Source organism: Pseudorasbora parva, chromosome 22 (genome assembly GCF_024679245.1).
Source record: "Pseudorasbora parva isolate DD20220531a chromosome 22, ASM2467924v1, whole genome shotgun sequence".
In the NCBI taxonomy this organism is placed as follows: domain Eukaryota; kingdom Metazoa; phylum Chordata; class Actinopteri; order Cypriniformes; family Gobionidae; genus Pseudorasbora; species Pseudorasbora parva.
In genome coordinates this window covers 21,520,781-21,547,133 of record NC_090193.1, presented here as the reverse complement: position 1 = coordinate 21,547,133, position 26,353 = coordinate 21,520,781, and the positions used below count along the sequence as shown (strand labels likewise).

At 37.2% G+C, this 26,353-nt stretch overlaps 1 protein-coding gene across 2 annotated transcripts; it reads left to right on the top strand.

Moving 5' to 3' along the window:
• The first annotated feature begins 7,517 nt into the window (after window positions 1–7,517).
• phtf1 (putative homeodomain transcription factor 1) lies at window positions 7,518–24,917 on the top strand. Of its 2 annotated transcripts, XM_067432321.1 has the most exons (18): window positions 7,518–7,846; window positions 7,984–8,076; window positions 8,167–8,223; window positions 8,322–8,391; window positions 8,883–9,041; window positions 9,255–9,435; window positions 10,403–10,526; window positions 10,612–10,791; window positions 10,872–11,117; window positions 14,392–14,520; window positions 14,764–15,033; window positions 18,112–18,243; window positions 18,763–18,849; window positions 21,461–21,511; window positions 23,446–23,601; window positions 23,747–23,842; window positions 23,925–24,050; window positions 24,334–24,917. In XM_067432321.1, the coding sequence occupies exons 2-18, from the start codon at window positions 8,047–8,049 to the stop codon at window positions 24,352–24,354; spliced, it is 2,115 nt and encodes a 704-aa protein (XP_067288422.1). In that variant the 5' UTR covers window positions 7,518–7,846; window positions 7,984–8,046; the 3' UTR covers window positions 24,355–24,917. The 2 variants fall into 2 exon arrangements, with proteins under 2 accessions (XP_067288422.1, XP_067288423.1); XM_067432322.1 differs by lacking the exon at window positions 21,461–21,511.
• Window positions 24,918–26,353: the final 1,436 nt, after the last annotated feature.

Here is a 26,353-nt window from a genome sequence, read left to right as displayed (position 1 = left end):
TGAGGCAAGTGAAGTCAGCTGTGCCTGAGAAGCAGATGTAGAAAATACTAAGAGGTAAAATGCACTAAATAAATACTTACAGCGAGCTTGTCAAATTTGTAAGCGCATGTAAACAAATCATACCATTATTTCTGTTAAAAAAAACTCCAGGCTCCAGCCTTAATATTTTTGGCTACACTGTTTCTTTGGCTTGGACTGAGATGAAAGAAAACTTAGGTGTGTGTAACATACTGATGAGATGACCAGACCTGTGGTCGACCCACAACTGACAGTCATGTTTAATTAATGTACGAAAAACATGGAGTTTAAAAAAGCTATTCCCACCTCTTACTTCCCCATGCCATGAATAATAAAAAAACCTTTTGATGATGAGGTCTAAAAGCACTGGATAGATATGCATGACAACTAGGAAATACAGTGAAATCATCTATCTTCTCCAAATGCTGGAGGTGAGATCTGGCTTGCATATGATTCTCATTAAAAGGGGTCTCACAGGACAGATGAAGTTCCCCAGGTCCCAGTATTAGTGGACTGAAAAATCGACTGAGACATTTCATATAATGCCAGTCAATAGCAACCTCTTACTGAGGCAAGGGAAATCAGAGAGAAACCTCACAAAATGAAATCTATAAGCATACACAGCGCTCACATACACTCCCTACCTAGAGCACTGGGTAATTACTTCTGGACAAAATAGCAGGTGATCTATGGTTATATTGAAGGCTAGAAACCATTAGTACATTCAAATGAGAAAACACATTTCCTACTCGGAACTTTGACTGTAATTATATGGTTAAACTTCCACTACTCGATTCAAATTACACTGATGGAAGAACTGCATGTTAAGTTCTTCATACTGCAGGGTTAAAAATGTTATTATTATTATTATATATATTATATATCATACTACTATTAATTTCAATATAAGTAAAATTCAATTATAAATATAATCAATTATATTCAATTATAAATCAATTATAAATAAATAATTATTATTGAATAATATAATAATACAAATAAAATAATACCAATAAATGGCATACATTTACTATATTACTGCATATATTAATACTTCTAATAGGCCTAAATAACAAACAACAACAACAACAACAAAAAAAAAAAAAAATATATATATATATATATATATATATATATATATATATATATATATATATATATATATATATTAGGGCCGGGACTCGATTCAAAAAATTAATCTAATTAATTAGAGGCTTTGTAATTAATTAATCGAAATTAATCGCATTTTAATCGCATATAAATATTTTACCTGAGAACAATGAGAAGTAATTTTTCACATGTATTTTTAGTATACCATTGAATAATGACTGAATACATAAGCTTAATCAACAAAATATTGTTTATTTATTTCAGTCCAGCAGACCAGCGCAATGTTTGCCATTAAGTGTAGCAAAAGCATATTTGTGATATTTGAGGCTCGATGTGCTGCGGTGATACGCTAATTCCTTGTTGTATAGCAGGGGTGTCCAATCCTGCTCCTGGAGGGCCACTGTTCTGCTGAGTTTAGCTCTAACCCCAATTAAACACACCTGTACCAGCTCATTAAGGTCTTATTAGGCATACTAGAAACTTTAGCAGTGTATTGAGGCAGGAGCTAAACTCTGCAGGACGTCAGTGGCCCTCCAGGACCGACTTTGGATACCCCTGTTGTATAGCTTGCACACAACCATGCTCTTGTCGACGCTTCCATCATTTCGTTTTTTAAAACTAAATTTCCCATCCACGGGGCCAAGCAAAGCGGTCTCATCAGCTTCTTCGTTCATGTTCACTATGGTTTGTTGTTTTCATGGTTGTTGTCGTGACTCCGGAGCGCTAGTTGGTGTTCCAGTATAATCGGTCCGTCAAAACTCATTCATTGAAAAACGTTCCGCGGGGCAAAAATAAGTGCGATTAATTTTTTATTTTTTTTTGCGTAATTAATTAACGCGTTAAAGTCCCGTAGTTAATTAATCTTAATTAACGCGTTAAAGTCCCGGCCCTAATATATATATATATATATATATATATATATATATATATATATATATATATATATATATATATATATATATATATATATATATATATATATATATATATATATATATATATATAATATTAGGCCTATGTCTATTTCAAAATAAAATAATTCTTAATAAAACAATAAAATATGATTAAAAACAGTAAAATATTAACCTAATAAATACCTTTGATTGTAAAAGCATCTGAATGTGCAAAGTACTTTCTAAAATAGTGTACACTTTCTCAGATAGTGTATATTAATTCTGTATATCACTTTATTGTTATACTGACTCCATGCAGTAGCCAACAACACATCCATGATGAGCCATTTCTGTTGTTGTATTTTGTCCATTTAATTAATCCTTAAATATTGGCCTTTAGGAACTTCAGGCTTGCAGCATGGTCCCGATAATAACCACTGTCATCTATTTGCCTTTGTCATAACTGTTTCATGTAAGTTCTTTTTGTTCATTTGGTGACATTATGGTGTCAGACTAGTACTTGTGCTGATTACTGTGATTATTTTCCATGTCCTTCATTATAAGTTGCTGTGAAACTATTCAAAGCATTGTTCAAGGAAACTGGCATAACCCATCCAAAAGAGTGTGGGTGTAGGTGTATATTTATATAGAAAGTTCTGCAGACAGTCATCACAGTAACATAAAACTTTTTGCAATTAGTAACTAACAATATTCTCACAACATTATAGCTGCATGCAGTCGTTTTTTGTTTTGTTAATACTGTTTGTATGATCACAGACATATTACTTGAATATAGGTCAGTGAAAAAATACGTTTCAATTAAAAGTCAACACCCATCTTACGATTTATGTTTTTAGTTGGGGTCAAAAGATTGCATTTGATTACTGCGATAATTTTATTTTGTCAGAGAGAAGCAAGCATATGAATTTAATTATAGAAATAAGGAGTTCATTTTTTTCTTGAATGGTGAGAACAGAAAGGCCTACCATATAAACAGGAAATGAAGAGCCAGATTCAAGTTTAAAAAGCGCAACCGCTCTGGAAATGATCTTCTCTTCCTAATATCAGATGTAAACAAACACTAATTCATTTTCCAGTAATCTATTGTGATGTGATCTAATATAATTAAAATGCTGACATCTAATGGTGAAAATCTGGCAGTACATTCTCGCGAGACTACCTTCTTGTGGCAGTGGTATCGTTAGGCTACTTTTCTTTTCTCAGTCATTTGCATGCTATTTAGTTATTTTACAAAGACATTACGAAAAATTTCATTCATATATCGTTACATTTTTGTATATTTAAAATTGTATGAACGTTAAAAATAGACATAGGCCTAATTAACCCAAACAAATGTAACATTGTTAAACGCACTCTCAACACAAAATAAAAGACCACACCAACAATCTATTAACTTCTTCCTAGATTGCCTTGGACCAATTAAAGTGACAGTTCATCCAACAACAACAAAAAACATTTACTATAAGTTATTCCAAACCTATATGAATTTCTTTCTTATGTGGATCACATTTCGAAGACTATAGATAACTAAACTATTTTTAAAAAATAATAATCTTATTATGCCGTCTCATAATTATCTGTTTGCAGCATAGAAAAACTACATAGGGTCCTCGATGGACGCTGGATCGTACATCAACGTCTCCGCCATATTGGAGCGGGCAACTTGCCATAACACTCAAACAGCTCTAGATGGCAAGCGAGTCTTCTGCGCAATGCAGTGAGCCAGAGGACTTACAGAATTACAGACAAAGCTAAGTAGACTCATCTCTCTCATTGGCCATGTCCCCACTTTTCAAAATAAATCATACTGGATGATTTTTTTTTATAGAAAGTAAAAATGCAGAATGTTTCTTGTGATGGGTAGGTTTAGAGTAGGGGCAGTGTAAGGGGATTGAAAATACAGTTTTTACAGTATAAAAATTGTGTGTGTGTGTGTGTGTGTGTGTGTGTGTGTGTGTGTGTGTGTGTGTATAAGGGATTTATAAATTTATTAGGCTATTGTTGTATTGTGTGTGTGTGTGTGTGTGTGTGTGTGTGTGCGCGCGCGCGCGCGTGTGTGTGTGTGTGTGTGTGTGTGTGTGCATGTGTGTGTGTGTGTGTGTGTGTGTATAAAGGATTTATATATTTATTATTTTTGTATTGCAATATTCAATACAAAACAAGACTTGTCCATTTCATGGCAACGTGTGTACTATGATTATTTCCACTGTATGCATATTTATAATTAAACAAAATATGATATAAATAAATCACATCCCATTTTCAGTTTTAAAAAAAATTATAATATTTTGAATTAGGCAACACGTGCATACTCTGTTTATCTTCAATGCATATTTATAATACAGAGCATTTATTCATGAAAATTTGCTATTTTGGCTTAAAATGTATTTAACACCATTGTTAATTAATGTGTATCATCCTAATAAATAAATAGTTTTTATTTTTTTATTTAGTACATTTTGTATGTACTAAATAAATACAAAATACAGATATGAAGTACAATACAAAGTACAGGCATGAAGTACGTTGTATGTTAGTGATACTTTGTTCCCTCGTTCATTTGCTTGAATCCTTAGTCATGCTCTGCTTTTTTACATGAAATGCACCTACATTTTCCTGTTGAGGAGTCAGGACATAGACATAATCAGGTTAAATGAGCTTTGGGTGTACTGGCAAGCGTAGGCAGTCCCTTGGGTGGCCTTAAAGGGTTAGTTCACCCAAAAATGAAATTGATGTCATTAATGACTCACCCTAATGTCGTTCCAGACCTGTAAGAAACACAGTTTAAGATATTTTATATTTAGTCCGACAGTGTATCTAAGTGTATGCACACTATACTGTCCATGTCCAGAAAAACATCATCAAAGTAGTCCATATGACACATCAGTTAGTTAATTAGAATCTCTTGAACCATCGAAAATACATTTTGGTCCAAAAATAACAAAAACTATGACTTTATTCAGCATTGTCTTCTCTTCTGCGTTTGTTTTCAAACCTCAAATAAAGATTCAAATGGTCAAGAATCCGTGAATCAATGATTCAGATCGCCAATGTCGTGATTTCAGCAATTTGGCAGTTTGACACATGATCCAAATCATGAATCAATACGCTGATTCATGACCGTTTTAATCATTATTTGAGGTTTGAAAACAAACACGGAAGAGAAGACAATGCTGAATAAAGTCAAAGTTCTTGTTATTTTTGGACCAAAATGTATTTTCGATGCTTCAAGAGATTCTAATTAACCAACTGATGTCACATATGGACTACTATGATGATATTTTTAATTTCCTTTCTGGACATGGACAGTAAAGTGTATACATTCATTTGCATACGCACTCTGACTAAATATAAAACATCTTAAACTGTTGTCCGAAAATGAATGGAGGTCTTAAGGGTGAGGAACGACATTAGGGTGGGTCATTAATGACATCAATTTCATTTTTGGGTGAACTAACTATCCCTTGTCAGATGCAGTCTAATATTATAAGGGAGCCTCCCTTTTCTCATGAATCTGGGCGTGGCAGGTACAGTTGCTCCCCGTTTTTTACGGTCTATGGTGGGGATGCAGTGGGCACTGGTGCTTCCTCAAAGGATATGGTGGGCACTGGTGCTTTCTCTGATAATGAGGCAGGCATAGGTGCTTCCTCAGATGATGGTGGAAACTGGTGCTTCCTCTGATAATCAGGCAGGCATAGGTGCTTCCTCAGATGATGGTGGAAACTGGTGCTTCCTCCAGGGGAAAGTCGGCACAGGTGCATCCTCTTGGGACGAGGTTGTCACAGGTGCTTTCTTAGTGGACACAGTGGGCACTGATGCTTCCTCTGTGGATGAGGCAGGCACAGGTTCTTCCTCTGTGGATGTGGTGGGAACTGGTGTTCCATTTGGTGTCCTGGCAAGCGTAGGTGGTCTTATATTATCAGGGACCTTTCTCAGAGGATGTGGTGGGCACTGTTGCATTATTTTTATTCCTGATTAACCCGGCCAATCGGCTTCTCTCCTTGTCGAAAGATGACTGGCCCATTGAGGATTATGTTGAGGAGTCCCTTGATCTTGCCCACCTGGTGCCCTGGAATGATGGGCCCTTAAGATCATTTTCTTGACTGGACTTGTTGACCATATCTTCTGCCAAGTACCGACAGCAGCTACTACATGTTCCCTTGTCAATTTTATGGAATATGTGATGTGGTTGAGATTCCAGAGAGGACTTCCATCCTGTCCAGAGTCCCAAGATGGCTCCTGCCACTGACCAGCATCCAGAAAGGACTCCAGCCCATGAATCTGCTCGAGTTGTTCATAACCCCATGGCTTCTCTCAAGAATATCGGGGTCTATACGTCTGCAGCCATAGTGGCCAAGCCAAGGGTAAAGGCCATCTGTCCTTGGCTCTTGAACTGTCCCGCCAGCTGATGTATTATGGCATGAGGATGCGCCTTCCGGGACGGCGTGGTACTGTCACGGTTGGAATTATTTTTAGTTTTTATATTGTTCAGTTCATGTTTGCATGAAATGAATCACATTAGCAAAATTTGTTCTATTTTCTTTCTGTTTATTTTGATAAACAAAATAATATTTTTTTGTTCAATTTAAAGACTGTCATTATATATATTTTATATTAACATTATAATATATATATATATATATATATATATATATATATATATATATATATATATATATATATATATATATAATCTGTAATCATTGTGCTTTCCCCAAATACCATAGGCTACTTTATATCTTCAGTTATTGACAAACTGTTGCTGAGACAGTAGGTTAACATCCATCCATTTGTTTAAACAGCATGAAAATATTGGTTAAAAAAACATCCAGAGATAAAGATCGTACTCACAATCACTCGACGACCCCCTATAAATTGCGCCCTTGACTATTTTTTTTTTTTTTTTACTGTCTATGGTCTGCACTCGGATATATTGCTCACCGAACTGAAGATACTTTACAAACATTGGAAACGAATATGTATTTTGATTCATGGTTGTTTTATTAACGGAACCCAGGTGGTCTGTCTGTTTGCTACCTGGGCGTGGCTGTCAACTGGTGACCAATAATCTTAAAAATATATTTTGTGTTAAACAGAAGTGAAAAAACTTATAGGTTACAGGTTTGCAACTTGATGGTGAGTAAATAATGAGAGATTTTAAATTTTTTGGGTGATTTTTACTAATTCATCGTAAATATTCGACTCAACAGAACGATTCGTTTACAAATTAGACAAAGCCTACTAATTAATTATAATATAACACACACTGTCACATTGTTCTATGAACATTCGACCTTAAACTGAACGAAAAATTTTATTTTATTTTATTTTATTTTATTTTATTTTATTTTATTTTATTTTATTTTATTTTATTTTATTTTATTTTATTTTATTTTATTTTATTTTATTTTATTTTATTTTATTTTATTTTGTACAACATGTACTTCCGCCATTTGATACACACCTAGTTTGTGTCGTTAATTGCTTGCTTCACACACTTGACGCTGCTGAAAGTGAGAACTTTAACAATCACTTCTCTTTTACAAGAAGATCTTTCTATCGTCGAACAGATTTAACCGAACTGATGCCAGGGTGTTTTGATATCAAATATATTTTTTTCACAACTTTATACGGCTGTTTTTACATTTTAATGAGATGTTTATGATGTAGCGTCAGATAGTTTTGCTGTAGTAGGGGGCGAGGTTTGTTTCAGCTCCAACATATAACGTACATCTGAAAATGTTGACAAGACCCAACACGCACTTCTGAGCAACTGTATCTAGATACCGTTTATTGGGCTCCAGGTGAGTTTAATATTGTATCATCTTTTTTATTTAAATAATAGCCGGCGACTTTGTATGTAAAGTTAACGTTTACAGAGCCGCTCTCATTATTTGCATTTGAGTCTCTTCACTGTGTTTGTACGTTCAACTCTTTCGAGGAATGAAATATTATGTGATTGATATCTGCTGCCTGAGATGACCTGACCGAATGTGTTTCAAACATGGCAGGAATAGCATGGTATCAGAAAAAGGTGAGCCTTTTTACAGCTATCGTACAGTAACGTTAAATACAGATTATGATTTTTAAAGTGGTTACAAGCTCTCATGGTCTTGTGTCAAAGATTGGAGCATATGATCAGCAGATTTGGGAAAAATCACTGGAACAGAATGAGCTCAAGGTAATGTGGCAGTTTGTGTTTGCTGCATAGATGTGGTTCTTGAATATTGCGTAAAACGTATGCAATCAGACTTGTGAAACTTTGTTCCTTTTGAACAGGGTTTTGGAAGCAAACCTAAAAAGACCGGCCATATCAAGCCAGACCTTATTGATGTTGACCTGGTGAGAGGTGAGTTATCATGAAGTTTAGCATCTGAATCTATATACTTGTTATAGGCTATCAGATAAGATTACATGCATACAATGTAAAAATGTACAGTAAAACAGGCTGCGAAAGTTGCTAGAAATTCACTGCAAAAAAGTTTATATTACAGGATGACATTTCCATGCCTGTATGTTTCAGTTTAATTGTAACCACATATTATAATTAAATTATATAATGGTAATGTACCAACTTTTTAAATTACAAAGTTAACTAAAGATAATCAAAAGTAATGTCACACATGGGCTTCTGGGAATATCCTGTTTTCATTGTCACTGTAAATCATAGTTTTAAATTATACTAATTGTATATTAATGTCAAGTATAAATTGCAATTTCCATAAATTACACCAAAACCAAACCAAAATTGGTTTTACTTTTATTTATTTATTTTTATTCAAAATGAGTACTGTTTTACAGTATGATGCTCTTTTTGAACTAGTGTCTTTACAACTGCAGGTTCCACGTTTAGCAAGGCCAAACCAGAGAGCCCTTGGACCGCTCTGACTCGTAAAGGCTTAGTCAGGGTCCTTTTCTTCCCTTTCTTCTTTCAGTGGTGGATCCAAGTCACATCTAAATGCATCTCCACCCTTATCTTGGTTCTGTATTTTCTTCAAGGTATGCAGTTTTTCTTCCTCTCAGCAAAACTGTCAAGTGGAAATAAAATCTGCACTGAAGTGTTTCATCCTAGTTTCATTAGTCATTCTTAGAATATTTCAGATTTCATTGAACGATAATACATGTGGTTTATTGATAATGCATTCTAAGTCAATTGGAAATGAATTACATTTAAAATGATCCATATGATATCATAATCTGTGTTCATTGCAGTGGCAGGAGCTGTGTTGTATTTTGAGGTACCAGTAGCCTGTGCCAGTGAGGTTGTGGGTCCATTGTGTCTCATGCTGTTGATGGGTACAGTACACTGCCAAATAGTATCCACAGAATCTTCCAGAAGCCCAGACAACAGCCCTGTCCCCAGCCGGACCGCCAGCCCTGTTCGCAGGAAAAGGTTAAGCTACTGCTTTGTCAGATTTGTGAGACACTGACTCAGAGCCATAAAGGACCAAGTGTTTTTTTTCTCTTTCATCAAATGTCCAATACATCTAATCTTCCGCAAGGCTGGCAGTTTAATCAGCAGTGCCAGTGTTCAGCTGACACTGGTGGGTCAATGACAATTAAGTGTCCACAATAAAGAGAAGGAAAAATCTAAATGTACTCTTTGTATTCATGTTGGTCATGTGGTTTTGGAAAACTTTATACCATTTTCATGAAAGTTTACATGTGATGTCATAATCAAGTTTAAAAAAAAATATTACAGCTTAAAATCTTTATTTAAAAATTATTAAATAATATACATTTTAAATATTTTCTCAAGGTAAAAAGTATTTTATAAATGTCAAGAATTATTCATAAATATGATTTGGGTTTTTTCTCACACCAATAGAAATTTTACAACCTGATTTAAATTTGCCATGTCACAAAAAGGTCAAATTATCTGACCCTTAACACAATCATGAGAATCTGCACAGTTCCTCTCTTTGACTTTACATCCTGTTTTTTCCTAGTTGAACTACATTACTTTGGCTTGGCAGTAAAAAAAAAGAAAGAAAGAAAAAAAAAAAAATATATATATATATATATATATATATATATATATATATATATATAAATAAAACCTTAGGCTACACTACTTTTTGGTGACAAAATTGTGGGGGTTGGGGGGTGCGGTACTTGATGCCCGCCAAATTATTTTTAGTTGAAAAAGTTCTCAAGTCATTTTATGAATGGATTACATTTTAATTTATTTTAGAATAAAAAAATGCACTGTCATTGACCCTAGTGTTAAAACAGGCACGATTACATTACTAATATTATATATTAAAAAACAGATAGGTCGTGCCTTCTGTTTGGTCAATACTGCATTATTTTGATCCATTTGTGTCACGTTTTAAATAATTTTTGTTGTTTATTCATAGACAGAGGAAGAGTAGAATATCAAAGAGGTCTGAGGATGAGGGCAGCAGAGGGGGAGGGATAATAGAACTCAAACCTCTGCAACTGGAAGACAACAGCCAGCTCTACAGAACAGAGAAGAGCCTGGTAAAACACTTTCCTTTGAACTACACTATTTGAAGAGTCATGAACGTTTCTGTTTTTGTTGGTTGAGATCTTGTGGGTTTTGCAGGACTCCCTGAGGAGGCCTCCGTATGGGGTTTCTGAAGATCTCTCCAGTGAGGAAGAGGAGGCAGATGAAGCAGAGCTGCAAAGAGAGAGACTTTTCTCATCTGCACCTCCAAAATATGCCCGTGAGCTCCGGAATAGACTTCACAAAGTCCCCAAGAACATTTCGCCATCACAGAATCAGGTGAGCATCTGACTAAAACCAAAGGCAAAGGTCTGTAAAGTACTTCAGAATATTCATCACCATTTTGTGATTGCATACAGGGAGACAGTAATGGTATGCCAAAAGACACCCCAGCTCTGCCACGCGAAGTTGAGCTTCTGCGGCCTTCAGAGGGCTCGCGTCCAGCCTCTGACACAGATGATATGTTATGGGAAGAGCTTCTACATGATCCTGACTCCGTCTCCACAGGAAGCAGCGAGAGTGGGGAGGAGCATCACAGTCATAGCCACTCCCTCCCTCTGCCCAACATCACTCTGACTAGTGATGAGGATGAGGCCTTACCGCAGGTGGGCTGCAGTTTTATTGTAACAAAACTATGGAATGTGACAGAATTTAAAAAAAAATCTGTCAAATTACTCACCTTTATGTTGTGACTCCTCGTCATGTTCGGAACACAAATGAAGATATTTGGAATAATATCCGAGCGATTTTCTCCATTGACTACCACGCAACTACCAATTTGACGCTTCAAAAAGTTCCTAAAGAGATTGTAAAATCCTTATGAATTGAGGTTTTGTCCATTTTTTCTGAAGAGACATGATTTCTTTATGATGAAGAGATTTAATTTAGACTTTTGAATTTTAAAATAAACATTAACTTCAACACATCAGTTGTGTTAAACGAAAGCTCAAGCATATTTTTCTGACATGTAAGAACCAATGGGATTCATTCTTGTGTGTTACACCTCATGTTTGAGCTTCTGCACGAACCAATGAGATTTTTTCTCACACATTAAGCTGTTTTGGTTCAGTGATCAATGTTTAATATGTGAATAAAAGCATCAATTTAATCTGTTTACTATACAAAGTGACTGTGTCTCTTCAGAAAATTTGTACTAACCTCAATTCACTTGGATTAGTTTTGACTTCTTTATGAACTTTTTAAAGCGTCAAAGTTGTTGTTGCGTAGCTGTCATTGGAGAGGACCGCACTGACTCTGATTTTATTTAAAATATCTTAATTTTTAGGTGAACCATCCCCTTAAACCTGGGTTAACATCATTTTAACGCCTCTTAAGAGGAGTTTTAACCCCTCCAGCGCAAATTAAGATTGTGGTGTGAATTGTTTTGCTGTAACAAATTTTCATACTGCAGATTTCACGCTAAAAGTAACACAGACGCTAGCCTGACAAGACAGACCCACATCAACATGTTTAGTCTGGAAACTCACCATTGACAGGGCTTAATCCGAGGGGTGGGTTAAACGGTTGTCTTTCAAACTCCCTCTGCACACCATTGGATAGCGCTACAACCAACCAGAGCAACGAAGGTGAAGCAGAGGTCGTTAACAGATTAAACTTTCGCCGTACCGGTCGGCAAAACTCAGAACACATCTTCCCTTCTTAAGAATGACGTCAGTGCCATTCTTTGTTCTTTTCTCAGAGAAAAGCTTAACTCCAAGTCTTCCAGAGTCGCGATTCGAAAGACCGCCGTTCGCCAGTTTCTGTGTTTACTAGTAAGCAGCACGCAAGCGCAACTTGGCTGTCATTATGTTAAGCCCCGCCCACCAACTCTAGACACAATGTGATTGGCCCGACCAGAGTTTGTCGTTTACAGCTCAGAAGTGTATTGAGAGTTGCTAGACGATACTCGCAGCAGATTGGATTTGCTGCCGCTAGGATGCGTCTAGATTTCTAGGCTACACTGACGCACCACTACACGCCTAAATGTGAAACTAGGGCTGGGGAAAAAATCGATTTGATTTAAAAATCGAGTTGGTAGGTTAAATCGATTCATATTGTCAAAAAATCTTTTTCTCCCCCTCTGCAGTATAACGCAATACATACATTTTGTATTCGCCAAAACTTCCTTCAGGGTTTCCGTAGCACGCTCCCTGCGGCGCAGCCCTCTGCCCCTCCCCTCTCCCGAGGGCAGAGCATGCATACACAAACAACATGGCAGAAACAGCCGGCGAAAGAGAGCAGATCCTTCCAAAAAAAATGCTCTTTGACTTCAGTCGTGAGGAGTTGCAACTAGCGCCCCATTGAAGAGGGTCTTTAGTGTTGGGTGGTGGTATTGTCACCTGTAACCGAGCTTGCCTCAAGCCTGCTGTTGTTGATAGGCTCATTTTCCTTGCAAAGAGTGTTTAAAATGAAATTACATTTTTTATGGCGAATGGTGTTACTGTTTACATGTTCAATTCAACTAAAAGTTACCTCAGGATTTTTTGTTGTTTATTAGCTCAATCCAAAGCTAATTTTGTATAAATAATTTGGATGTGTAACAATCTTTGTTGCACACTGCACAGTGACTTTTCAGTTAGATAAAGGTTTTGCCTTTGCAATTTTATGTTGATGTACTTTAATAAAATATAATAAATATATATATTTAAAATATATGTACAGTTTGCAATTATTTTGTTTTAAATGGGGGGCAGGGAAGAAAAATTGAATCGTAAATCGAGTTTATTTATTTTTTTTTGGGGGGGGAATAAATAATTTTTTTTTTGCCCCTTTAGAATGTACAAGTAAGTTGTTTAAACAGTCAACCAATTACAAACGAAACAATAATTACCTAATTAAATATTCTTGTGCTGTCACGGGTGTGTGCAGGCAGGAAGATGAATACAGATGAAACAAGTTCAAAACAAGAATTTAATTACAACTAATCCCAAGACAGGCAACAATTTAACATAACGGTGAATGAACAAGGAGTGCAGGAGAACGAACAACTTAAATGGTGAACACAAACGAGATGATTAAACAGACACAGCTGAACTGAATGAGCTCATGATGACGGTAACCAGCGAGACAGATGAGTGGGAAACTGAATAAAGAACCGACGTGTCAAATGCAAACAAACTGAAAGTCCATGAACCAAACAGAATGCTGATATAGGTTGTGCACAGTTTGTATAAATACTTTCATACATGTTTAATTTTAGTGCCTATCTCAATGCAACGATTAAAGTGTCGAACCACACAGTGTTGCTTCTTGCATTCTGTGTATTAAACTCATTATGATTTATTAATGTGCAGTGTGAAATTTGTAAATCTGGCTGCCCATGATTATGTTTAAGTTTAACATGATCCTGGTTTAAGTTAATCTAGGATAATGTTAAAAAATCATGTCACATGACATTTTACAACCTGAATTGACCTTGCCTCGTCACAAAAATTATCTGCTATTTTAAGAAATTTGTTGAACTTTATAGTCATTAGGCTCTGGCTATCCGTTTCTATATAAGGTAATTTCCTTTTTTTCTGCATGGTGATTGAACCACATGACTTTTTTTGAATATTAATACACAGTGGAAAAACATAGCATTATGTTGCTCTACTTTGAAAGAATTTCATTCTCTTGGTATGTTTTATTGCTATTTATTTTTATTCATTATCATATGAGGACAATTGCACAACTGTGACATTTTTTAACTTGATGTCCCCCAAAAATATCAACATTCATTTTATTTCCCAAAAAATCAAAAACCATCCAAGTGTGGAAATTGGAACTGAACTTAAATTTTTTCTTAGTTTTACCAACCTCATCAAACAATATATAAGTGGTATAGAATGGACTCTTGACTGAATTATTCATTTTGTTTTTAATTGAATCTCCCTTTAGCACCAGTTTTCATGGCTGCAGGCTTGTCACCCCTCCAAAGATCGCGTCAGTGCCATAATCTGGGAGCAAGGAGAGTGTAAGAAAGCTGACATGTCCGTGCTGGAGATCAGTGGTATCATTCTAACACGAGTAAAGTCCTTCTTTACCTCTCTGCCTTGTTTATTTCTGCTTTAGTAGTTTAAATTGCCTGGAAAGGGAAGTGAACCATTGCCTTTCTCTCTAAAAGTACATTTTATTCAAATTCAATGTAAACACATCCCTGTAAGCCTTTGAACACTTACTGTTTTAGAGATTTGCATTGGTATTTGCATTTCAGAAGTAACAGATCAGTGTTGTTGCTGTTAACATACTCTGAATGACTTCTGTTTCCAGGTGAAGGTGGTTGAGCAAGGGATGGGTTATCTGATCTTCGGCAGCTTGGTCACGGCCTCACTGGCTCTGCTGCCCTACTGCTTCAGACTGGCACAGAAACTGGATGTTGCCAATCTCAATTCCGTTTCCCTCGAGGAACTTCCAGCAGTGGCCATCGGGCCGCCTTGTGCCTTGTCTTATGCGTTCTTCATAATCACTACAATGGAAAGGGTTTTCCTGTCTGGACTCTTTTTCTTTATGATGTGTGTGGCTGAGAGGACATATAAACAGGTGAAAATGAACATTCATTATGAATTAATTATTGCGCACTGGAGTGTTAGCATTATTAATGTTCATATTTGAGGCCACCATTCTAAGCTGATGTAGTATGAGCAAATCATGCATTAAAGGAACACTCCCCTAGTGAGTTTTACTGTTTTTGAATCTATTCAGCCGATCTCCGGATCTGGCGGTAGCACTTTTAACATATCTTAGCATAATTCATTGAATGTGATTAGCATCTCGCTCAAAAATGACCAAAGTTTTGATATTTTTTCTATTAAAATTGCATAATATCATTGAGCCTGCTGCACCCCATGGTAAGGCAGCAAAGTTCCTAAATTATTACGCAGGAATGAGAGTGTAGTGCCTAGCCATATCAGCCCTAGAAAATCAAATATTTTCATTTTCTGTCAGTCTTAGTACATAATAAAACTATAGAAGAGTCAAGCTTTAAATAGGAAAAATATCAAAACTCTTTTGTCATTTTTGAGCGAGATGCTAACGGTCTAATCAGAATCAATTAATTATGCTAGGCTATGCTAAAAGTGGTACCGCCAGACCCGGAGATCAGCTGAATGGATTCCAAAACAGTAAAACTCAACTATTTAACTTCAGGGGAGTCGGAAAATTAGTCTATTTTCAAAAAAAGTGGAGTGTTCCTTTTATATTAGTTCTCCCAATAATGAAAATTCTGTCATTAATTACTTACCCTCGTGTCATTCAACACCCGGAACACAAATTAAGTATTTTTGTTGAAAGCCGATGGCTCAGAAAGGTGTTCTTACGAGTGTCGAAATTACATGAGGGTAAGTAATTAATGACAGAATTTTCATTTTTGGGTAAACTAATCGTTTAACAAATTTAACTTTATTGTAAAGTGTGCTGAGTCTCAGGGTACACGATACAGAGCTGCACGATTCTGGATGAATTAAGAATACTTTTTTTTTTGTTCCAAATAGAGCTCATGATTCTGAACAGACAAGTAAATAAAATGAATTGAAATTTACTAGAGGTTCTGACAAAATTTGAATTGCTGCAGAGTCTTTAAAAGAAATGTTTCATTCATTTAAAGGGGGGGGTAAAACACTCAGTTTCAGTCAGTGTCATGTCAATCTTGAGTACCTATAGAGTAGCATTGCATCCTGCATATCTCCGAAAAGTCTTTATTTTTTTTATAATTATATAAGAAAGATGCGCTGTTCCGAGTCTTTCCGAAAAAAGCCGAGCGGGTGGGGGCGTGTCGTGTGAGCGGAGCTAAATAATGACGTGTGCAGCAGCGCGCTGCTATTGTGTTGAGTCGAGTGCGTCATCCCTAACAGCGGGAAAAAAACTTTATTCAAAATAAAAATATGGCTTTTAATCAGATACAGCCATACATCTATGATCCGGAATCAGACCCAGAGGCTGCAGTTGAACAGGAGCAGCAGCAAAAACGACTAGAGCAGGACGTCTCTATGTGGTACAAGTTATACACTAAAACTATATAATATGCTTAGCGGCTTGTGTTATTTACATATTTATACTTGAATTATATCGTCGTATTTTTGTCTTTGAAGGTGTAACGTTACATGTGGGAAGTGCAGTTGTGCACGTGTGTTTGTGTGTTTACGCGTGGTTTGTGTAGACAGTAAGCGGACTGGTTTTGCACGGCAGGCTAGTTAGTGTTTACATAGAAAGACACGGAATAGTAGCGCATTTGAATGAAGAAGCGTGCTTATTTAGTTCAACATATTTCCCCCCTCTTTGTGTATTGTTGTTTGGAGTGCTTTTACAATACACAAACATAAAGTTACACATATAGTGGCCAGCTAAACAAATGTACACGCACTACACATCGCATGCTCCATTGATCAATTAACTATACGTGATCATGTTTGGGCTACTTGATGAGCATAGGCAAAAACACAGACATTTGAAGCAGTCTCACTCACCGCCTGCGGTACTAACGTTGGGACTGCTCCATCCTTCAGCATTAGGCGATCGGGAAAATCCGGCGTCGAGCTGGGCCTTGTTTATGAAACAGTCGGCACCGAAATGCAGCGAACAGATATAAACATTCGCGCAACTCAGTTGCTGATCCGGAAAAGCAAATTACATCCACTGTTGCCTTAACGCGGGGTTTTGGGGAATCTGTGCAGGACTGTCTTGGTCTGGCAACCAAAAACGCACTTTTTTGGTGACATTGTTATGTGCACATTACCTGTGCAGCGCAGCCTACAAGCCAGCGCTTTGATGGGCGTAGCCTGTTACTTTCGCTCTCTCCCTCTCTCTCTCTCACGCTCTTCCGGTAGAATTGTCCGTAAGGCCCATACAAGGAAATTCCGCCCCCGTTAACGTCAAAGGGGACGCATGATCTCAAAAAACTTGCCGAAACTTATGACTAACCGGAAGTAGTATTTTTGACACAGAAATACTCCATCAAACGTCCACCTTAACTTTTGAAACTTTGTCTATGTTTAGTATGGGATTCCAAGTCTTTAACAGTGTAAAAAGATCAGTATCCATGAAACAGCATTTCACCCCCCCTTCATTTAAATTAATTATCTGTTTTTAAATCGGTTCGTTTACTCAAATTCTTTACTTGTTTTAATACTGGTTGCAACAGCGTTTTTGAAAGAATCTCCAAAAGATATTATAATAATATTTTAAAAATGAATCGTGCAGCTCTAGTACATTTACACGACCACGGTGTACTGAACACAAGGTTTTTCCCTTGCATTTTTTTAACTGTACAGGCGACAACGTTGTCAAAAAAGGATCCCCGTTGAAAATGCTGTATTATGCATGCCAGGCTAGTAGTTAGCAATTGTCACTCTTAAATGAGCACAACGTGCCAATAGACTGATCACGTAATATGCATGCACATGGCGACACAGTTTTCATAAATTGTATAACTGTATCGTATTCAAAATATATTACTTAGATACCCGTTTTCAAGTTTCCATTTTCAGGCCCCCAAAACACTGTAGTCGTGTAAATGAACGTGGAAAATGCATACGTTTTTAGTTGAAAGCGGTGTCATGTAAATGCCCCCTTAGTGCCACAAAAAAGGATTTTTGTTCTCAACAAATGTGATGTCATCCACAGCGCCTTTTATTTGCGAAACTTTTCAGCCATCTCACATCTGCACGCAAAGCCAAAAAATCGGAGATTCCTCACTTTCGGCTGAAGAAAGTACAGAATATAAAGATGTGGCTTTCACTTCGATCATTCCTGAAGGTATCCTCTTCTACAGTTTACATGTAGGGATGCTCAGTACATCCGTTAAATTCTTTAATTTATTAAATATATTAAGAAACTGAAATGTAACTGATATTAATATATATTTATTTTTATAGATCTTCCTATCATATGTTGGTCCCAATGTTAATATATTAATAATAATTTATTAACTTTTAAATTTAATCTTTATCAAATCTCGAAATAAAAAATATCTGTTTTTGTTTTTATTCTGTACAATATAATGGTATGCCTAAATTTACTTGTAACATTTAAAATTATTGTTTTGATTTATTAAAATAGTATAGAATTTTAATTTCAGCCATATAATGAAAAATATTTGTATCTTTAACTTCATAGACTGAGGGATAAAAGCTTTTTGATTGCTTTTACATGGTAAACAAACTTGCACAAATGACAGTGATTGAGTGTTTCTGATGGCAGGGACATTTGTGTAGTCCTGATAAATTCACATTTATATGAAGAGCAGTTTAATAATTTCTCTATTCTATTTAACAGAGACGAGGCCCTCAGCGATCTGTTGATGTCATTGTATCATCGATTTTCCTCCTGGCCTTGTCTATTGCCTTCATCATCTGTGCCCAGGTCAGCTATTGTTCTTCTCCACAATGCTTTTGAAACCCTTTAGGCATATTTTTGTACGGTTTGCCTTCAAAAAAATACTAACCCTGATCCTTCTGTATCTTAAACCCTTAAATGCATGAATGTTTCGCCATACATTCCCATATTAGTGTTCTCAACCATAGTCTTGTAATCAAAATCAGTATTTTGATCACTGGCAGCTTCGTCACCAGATCCCCCATCAAGTGACAGTGACACTAATATTTGCGCACAGCACTTGCTCTGTAGTAAATTGCTGACCATTTCAAGGTTTGCTGATAGTATTTGTGTATTCTTTTGTTTTATGCCGGCTGTAATTATGAAACATCATGTCATCATTGTGTATCAGACATCTCATCAGAGAAGTTTTTGTCTTAAAGGTCCCGTTCTTCGCATGTTTTCGACGCTTTGGTAATGTTTACAGTGTGCAATATAACATGAGTTCATGTTTCGCGTGTAAAAAAACTGTAATTTTCACACAATTTACTTATCTGTACACCTCTGTTTCCTCTGTCCTAAAAACGGCCTGATGATTTCCTTGTTCTATGAAGTCCCTCCTTCAGAAATACGTAACGAGTTCTGATTGCGCCAGCGCTTCCCATGTTGTGATTGGACAGCAGCTTAGCGCACTTTGCCCTGGAAAGGTCACGCCTCTTACCATAACGGGGAGATGCAAGCGATGAATGCACGCTCTTCTCCACGTGGGAGAACAACAACACCACGCCCCCTATTTCGCATTTTTTTCGGGTGGAGGGTTAGTCAACAAACTGTTCTAGTGACGTCATTCCTGAAGGAAGTGCAGGGGTGTAGTCCAAACACGGCCGTTCACTGTAGGCTTTGAAAGGGAACTTCTGTTAAATAAAATATCTCGCTTGGGATTGAACTTTGAGCTTTATAATTTTACAGGTATTATTTATGCTCTAACAGCAACATTACACACTAACTAAAGTTTGAACGATGGAATCGCGAAGAACAGGACCTTTAAACCAGACGTTAACGGGTAGATTGCGCTGGTCATTTTGGAAATGATCCTGCTGCGTCTGTGTTCATTAATTTGTGCTTCGTCAGTAGATCACGCGCAGAACTCCAATCAGTGCATTTATGGAATTGCGCTATCACGCTAATTTACCCTGTTTACCCTGTTTTTGTAAATCTGGCCCTTAGTTTGGTTTTAGTCGACTAAATCTATTAAAATCTAACAGTCAGTAAATAAGAAACAAAAATAAGAACAATAGGACTGAAATAAACAGTGCTTTAACTTGGTGAGGTAATTCTAACAGTAGTATTCCGGTAAGAAATAACTATAGAAATTGAAGAAAGTAATCAAATATAAAGTAGCAGCACATAGTTTTCCTTTTATAATTTTCCTTTCGAACGTACTAAAGCTACTCAGTCAAGCAGTCTGTGACTTTCTCTTTGTCTTTAGTTGTTTGACTTAACATTAAAGAATTGGTTCACTTTAAAATTAGAGATTTTTCTCACCCTCAAGCCATTCTAGGTGCATTTGACTTTCTGATGAACAAAATTGGAGTTATAGTAATACATATCCTGACTTTTCCAAGCTTTATAATAGCAGTGAATGGGCCCACGAGTTTAAAGTTCACAAAAAGTGCATCCATCCATCATAAACGTACTCCACGCGGCTCCGGGGGGTTAATTCTGAAGCGAAGCGATGCTCTTTTGTAAGAAAAATATCCATATTTAGCACGTTATTAAGTAAAATATCTAGCTTCCGCCAGACCGTCTTCTGTATTCAACTTACGAAGAAAGTGTAATGGCTCTCCCAGTTGAAAAACGCTTGCGCTACTTCCTAGTCACACAGTTGCGCTTTTTCCGCTAGTTCTGAAGCTAGATATTTTACTTTATAACATGTTAAATGTTGTGGAGCTTCACAGCTGTGTGGAGTACATTTATAATGGCTGGATGCACTTTTCTGAGCTTTAAACTCGAGGGCCTCATTCATAACCCGTTCACGGCTTGAGGGTGAGTAAATCTTAGGGTAATTTTCATTTTAAAATATGGATGCACTTTTCTGAGCTTTAAACTCGAGGGCCCCATTCATAACCCATTCACGGCTTGAGGGTGAGTAAATCTTAGGGTAATTTTCATTTTAAAATAAACTAATCCCTTCAGACAGCAGCAGGTTTAGGCTACTGTCACTTTAAGAACTAATGCATGGATCAAAATACAATTTTCTCCCAGCTATTTAACTTAACTTAAGAAATAACTCACACTCACCAAAACAGGCAGTTTGATATATGTTTTGTGTGTATTTATCATTTCATGCATGATAAGATGTAAAAGAGAACTCCATTCAGCACCCTGCTGTGAGATGCGGCAAATGCATGATAAACTTTTTTGTCAATTTCTTCAACTGTCCAACGGACCATCGTGCAGTCCCGGTCACGTTATGTGTTTTTACTGATCAGATGGTTATCTGATTTGTTAAAATGATTCCATTTACACTTAGCCACATAAATGCATCTCTACAAAAATCATATAAATCCGATCTTCAATTTCCGCACTATATGTAAATTTTAATGGATTTCACGGCAACTAAAGCAACAAATATGAGCTGCATTTTATTTATCATCAGCGAATTTCAAGATCAAAGACAGCAATAGGAGAGAGAGCGCCATCAGCACCGGTAAGATCATTTAGTCTCACTACTTTAATAAAGATGATTGTGTGTTAAACGCCTGCGACTTACTTTCAGATTCATTTGCGGCAGTTTGCGCGTTGCCTTGCTGAAGAGATACTCAGTCCTCATCTGCTGAGATTTACACTTGTCCAGTTTAGTTTGGATTGTGTCTTCAACCACCTCCTGAAGTGGTTTGAATGATCGGATTTAAATCTGTCTCAAACGTTTCGGGGGGCATTTGCACCTGGTCTATTCCCAATCGGATAGCTATCCAGAGAAAACGTGTGAAGTGACCAGGTGTAAACAGGCCCTTTGTGTTATCCTGGAGATTGTTCACTCCACATGGCACAAATGGTCTTGTTTTCCTTGACATCAAATGTGAAATGTATACATATGTCTGTTTTTTTCCTACAGATGTTGACATTTTCAAATTTTATAAGACATGCAAGAATTATATACTATTAATCCACCATGTAGTTATTATTTCTCCTGTGAATAAAAGCCTAATGTTTTTGGCCACGTTTTAGCCATCTGAGACAAATTTACCAAATCCTAAAAGATTCCTCTGATCCTAGGCTAAAATCTGACGTCTTTGGTCGCTAGTTTGACATGTTCACCGGCAGCCGATTAATGAGCGCTGCGATCAAATATATATATATAAGATATATTGCCAAAAGTTTTTTTTTTTGCAGTTTTTCTTTACATGCACATTAAATTTTATGGCATCCCATTTTAAATCCATAGGGTTTCATATGGAGTTGGCCCACCGTTTGCTGGTATAATAGCTTCAACTCTTCTGAGAAGGCTTTCCAGAAGGTTTAGGAGTGTGTTTATGGGAATTTTTGACCATTCTTCTAGAAGCGCATTTGCGAGGTCAGGCACTGAAGCCCTGGCACGCAGTCTCCGCTCTAATTCATCTCTAAGTGTTCTATTGGGTTAAGGTCAAGACTCTTTGCAGGACTCTTTGTCAAGTTCCTCCACACCAAACTTACTCATCCATGTCTTTATGGACCTTGCTTTGGATTATGGTGCGCAGTCATATTGGAACAGGAGATGGCCATCCCCAAACTGTTCCCACAAAGTTGGAAACATGAAATTATCCAAAATGTCTTGGTATGCTGAAGCATTAAGAGTTCCTTTCACTGGAACTAAGGGGCAAAGTCCAACCCCTGAGAAACAACCCAACACAAAAAAAAAACCTCCACCAATCTTTTTGCAATGCAGGCAAGCAACTACTGTTCTGGCAACGCCAAACCTAGACCTGTCCATCAGCTTGCCAGACAGAGATTTGTCACTCCAGAGAACATTTCTCCACTGCACTAGAGTCCAGTGGTGGCGTGCTTTTCATCACTGCATCCGACGCTTTTCATTGCACTTGGTGATGTAAGGCTTGGATGCAGCTGCTCGGCCATGGAAACCCATTCCATGAAGCTCTCTATGCTCTGTTCTTGAGCTAATCTGAAGGCCACACGAAGTCGAGGTTTGTAGCTATTGACTCTACTATTGCACTGTGTGCCTCCGCATGCGCTGACCCTGCTCTGTGGTTTTACATGGCCTACCACTTCGTGGCTGAGTTGCTGTTGTTCCCAATTGTTTCCACTTTATAATATCACTAACAATTGACAGTGGATTTCATACACCTGTGGCCATGGAAGTGATTTGAACACCCAAATTCAATGTTTTGGAGGGGTGTCCCAACACTTTTGGCAATAGTGTTTTTTTTTTTTTTGTCATTTGGATTTAGTAAGTACAGTAGTAATTATAAATGGTTCTGACTATGTGTGCCATAAAGTCATCTTCAGAGACAATTGAAGTGATATCAGGTGTTTATATTAGGTTAAGTATCATATTACTGTGCTTGTTAAATCTATTCACAGTTTGAAAATGTGACAGTCTAATATAGCGAAGGAAACAGGAAAATAACACTTGTTATGTTTCAGCTTTTGCATAGTCATCACACATTTCTGGACTCTGAGACCAACTGGGAGCTGATGGTCTGGTGTGCTGCTCTCATGGTTTTCCTCCTACGCCTTGCTACCCTCGGAGCAGAGACCAACCGAAAATATAGCAATGCTTCTGTGCTTCTGACTGAACAGGTGAGATGATAATCTCAGCCGCTCAGAACAGAGGCAGTATTGTTCAGAAACAAGTGAACCATTCACACGTACGCACTACGCAGGCACTAATAAATGCGACATTGCTTACAGCTTAGTGTGTTTGCTGTTACATTTTCTGCTTCAGATAAACTTGTATCTTAAGATGGAGAAGAAACCAAACAAAAAGGACCAGTTGAACATAGTGAACAACGTACTGAGGCTGGCCACAAAATTATTAAAAGTAAGACCATTAGAAAAGCCTCGTTCATTGAGAACAATAAAATATGCTTTGCTTTGCATTGACCATCTTTTGCTGCTTTCAGGAATTAGACACTCCATTTCGTCTGCTGGGTCTGACGGTGAATCCGCTCGTCTACAATATCACAAGAGTGGTCATCCTGTCAGCCATCTCAGCGGCTGTCAGCGATTTACTAGGGTTCAACATCCGGGTGAGGGAAACATTTGCACTCTAAGTACAGTGGTTTTTTGCACCTGTTTCCTGGGTCTGTTTTATTGTCCTGCTGAAATCCACATGTCTGGAATTATTGATCTTTGTGATCTGTTTTTTTATGACTTAACTCAATTGCAATTGTGCTACTTTCTGTTATCAGGACACTCACTTTTATCACTTTTATTTGACTTTTATCATACCAGTGTTTAAGCAGTACAAAATACACAAGCAATCTTTTACTAACAGGTTTAACAATGTCCATCATGTGTTTTTTTTACCAGCTCTGGAAGATTAAACCTTGATGTGATGCCTATACACTGCCAGCGTCTTAACACTGGGGCCAGAGAGACTCTTTTAAGTGTGCTTATGCACAACCTACTAGATGACCAAGTTATCTATTAAAAACTGTGCAAATCTACTGACCAAACTTATGCATTTCCTCACCGAGCAAACCTGTGTTCTTTGTTGACTCAACTTTGTTGAGTTTTCCCTCATATTTGAATTTAAGAATCATTAAGAACAAACAGACTGCAGTGGCTTTTCTTGATGCACTTGCTTACTGTAAATACTTAACAGCTTGCTGTTATATTCCAACCAGTGCTCGCTGTTTCTCGTAAATGTATTGTCTGGTCTGGAAGCAACCACTTAAATCAGAACCACTATGTGCCTTGTGGATTATTAATTGCATATAACAGATCTTTTAGATAAGCTATTTATGAGACATGGATTTGTCAACTGCTGAATGGGCAATTAAATGAAAGTCTTAAGTTTTCAGAAAAGGGTACTGAGAAACTTGCACACTGAAGCTCTTAGAGGAAGCACTTTTTACTGGCATTGTATTAAAATAAACAAACCTTTCTCTTGAGTCTTTTGTAGTCATCAATCATTAACCAAATATTTTAATTGGGGGGGGGGGGGGGACATATACATCTTCAATACAATGTAGTGTTTCTGATGACTAAAAAAAATTCTTGACTCCTGGCCAGTAATTTTTATTTTTTATTTTGTTGAATAAACAGAAAAGTATGTATTCAGTGATTTTACTGCTGTGCTTTTTATACTGCAAGTGTTATATAGTGCTTACAGAAATCATTCACAGTGCTTCAGTTTTTCCACATTTTGTTGTTACAGCCTTACTATAAAAAGTATTTAAAATCATTATTTTCCTCAAATTCAACCTGAAAGAGGTTTGAAATCTTTGAAAATGTGTTAAAAAAATAAAAAACGAAAAGTGTCACATGTACATAAGTTTTTACAGCCTTTGCTCAATACTTTGAAGCACCTTTGGCACCAATTACAGCCTCAAGTCTGTTTGAGTATGATGCTACAAGCTTGGCACACCTATTTTTGGTCAGTTTTTCCCATTATTCTCCTCAGAACCTCTCAAACTCCCATCAGTTTGGATTGGGAGCATTGGTGCACAGCCATTTTCAGATCTCTCCAAAGATGTTCAATCGGGTTCAAGTCTGGGCTACTCAAGGACATTCACAGACGTATCTTGGCTGTGGCTTAGGGTCGTTTTCCTGTTGGAAGATGAACCTTTGCCCCAGTCTAAAGTTTGGATATGGAGCAGGTTTTTAATTAAGGATGTCTCTGTACATTGCTGCATTCATATTTCCTTTGATCCTGACTAGTCTTCCAGTTCCAGCTGCTGAAAAACATGCCCACAGTATGATGCTGCCACCACCATGCTTCACTGTAGGGTTGGTATTGACCAGGTGATGAGCGGTCTCTGGTTTCCTGCAGGCAAGACACTTGCCATTCAGGCCAAAGAGTTTAATCTTTGTTTCATCAGACCAGAGAATTGTTTTTTCCTCATGGTCTAAGAGTCCTTCAGGTGCCTTTTGGCAAACTCCAGGTGGGCTGTCTTGCCTTTTACTTAGGAGTGTCTCTGGTCTGGCCACTTTACCATACAGGCCTGATTGGTGCTGCAAAGATGGTTGTTCTACTAGAAGGTTCTCTTTTCGCCACAGAAAAACGCTGGTGCTCTGTCAGAGTGACCATCGAGTTGAGTACTGGTTATTCCAAACTTCTTCCATTTATAGATGATGGAGGCCACAGTGTTCAATGGGATCTTAAATGCTGCAGACATTTTTCTGTACCCTTCACCAGATCAGTGTCTTTTGTTTACGGACAATTCCTTGTACTTCATAGCTTGGTTTGTGCTCTGACATGCACTGTTAACTGTGGGACCTTATATAGACAGGTGTACGCGGTTCCACATCATGTCCAATCAGCTGAATTTACCACAGGTGGACTCCAGTCAAGTTGTAGAAACATCTTAAGGATGATCAGTGGAAA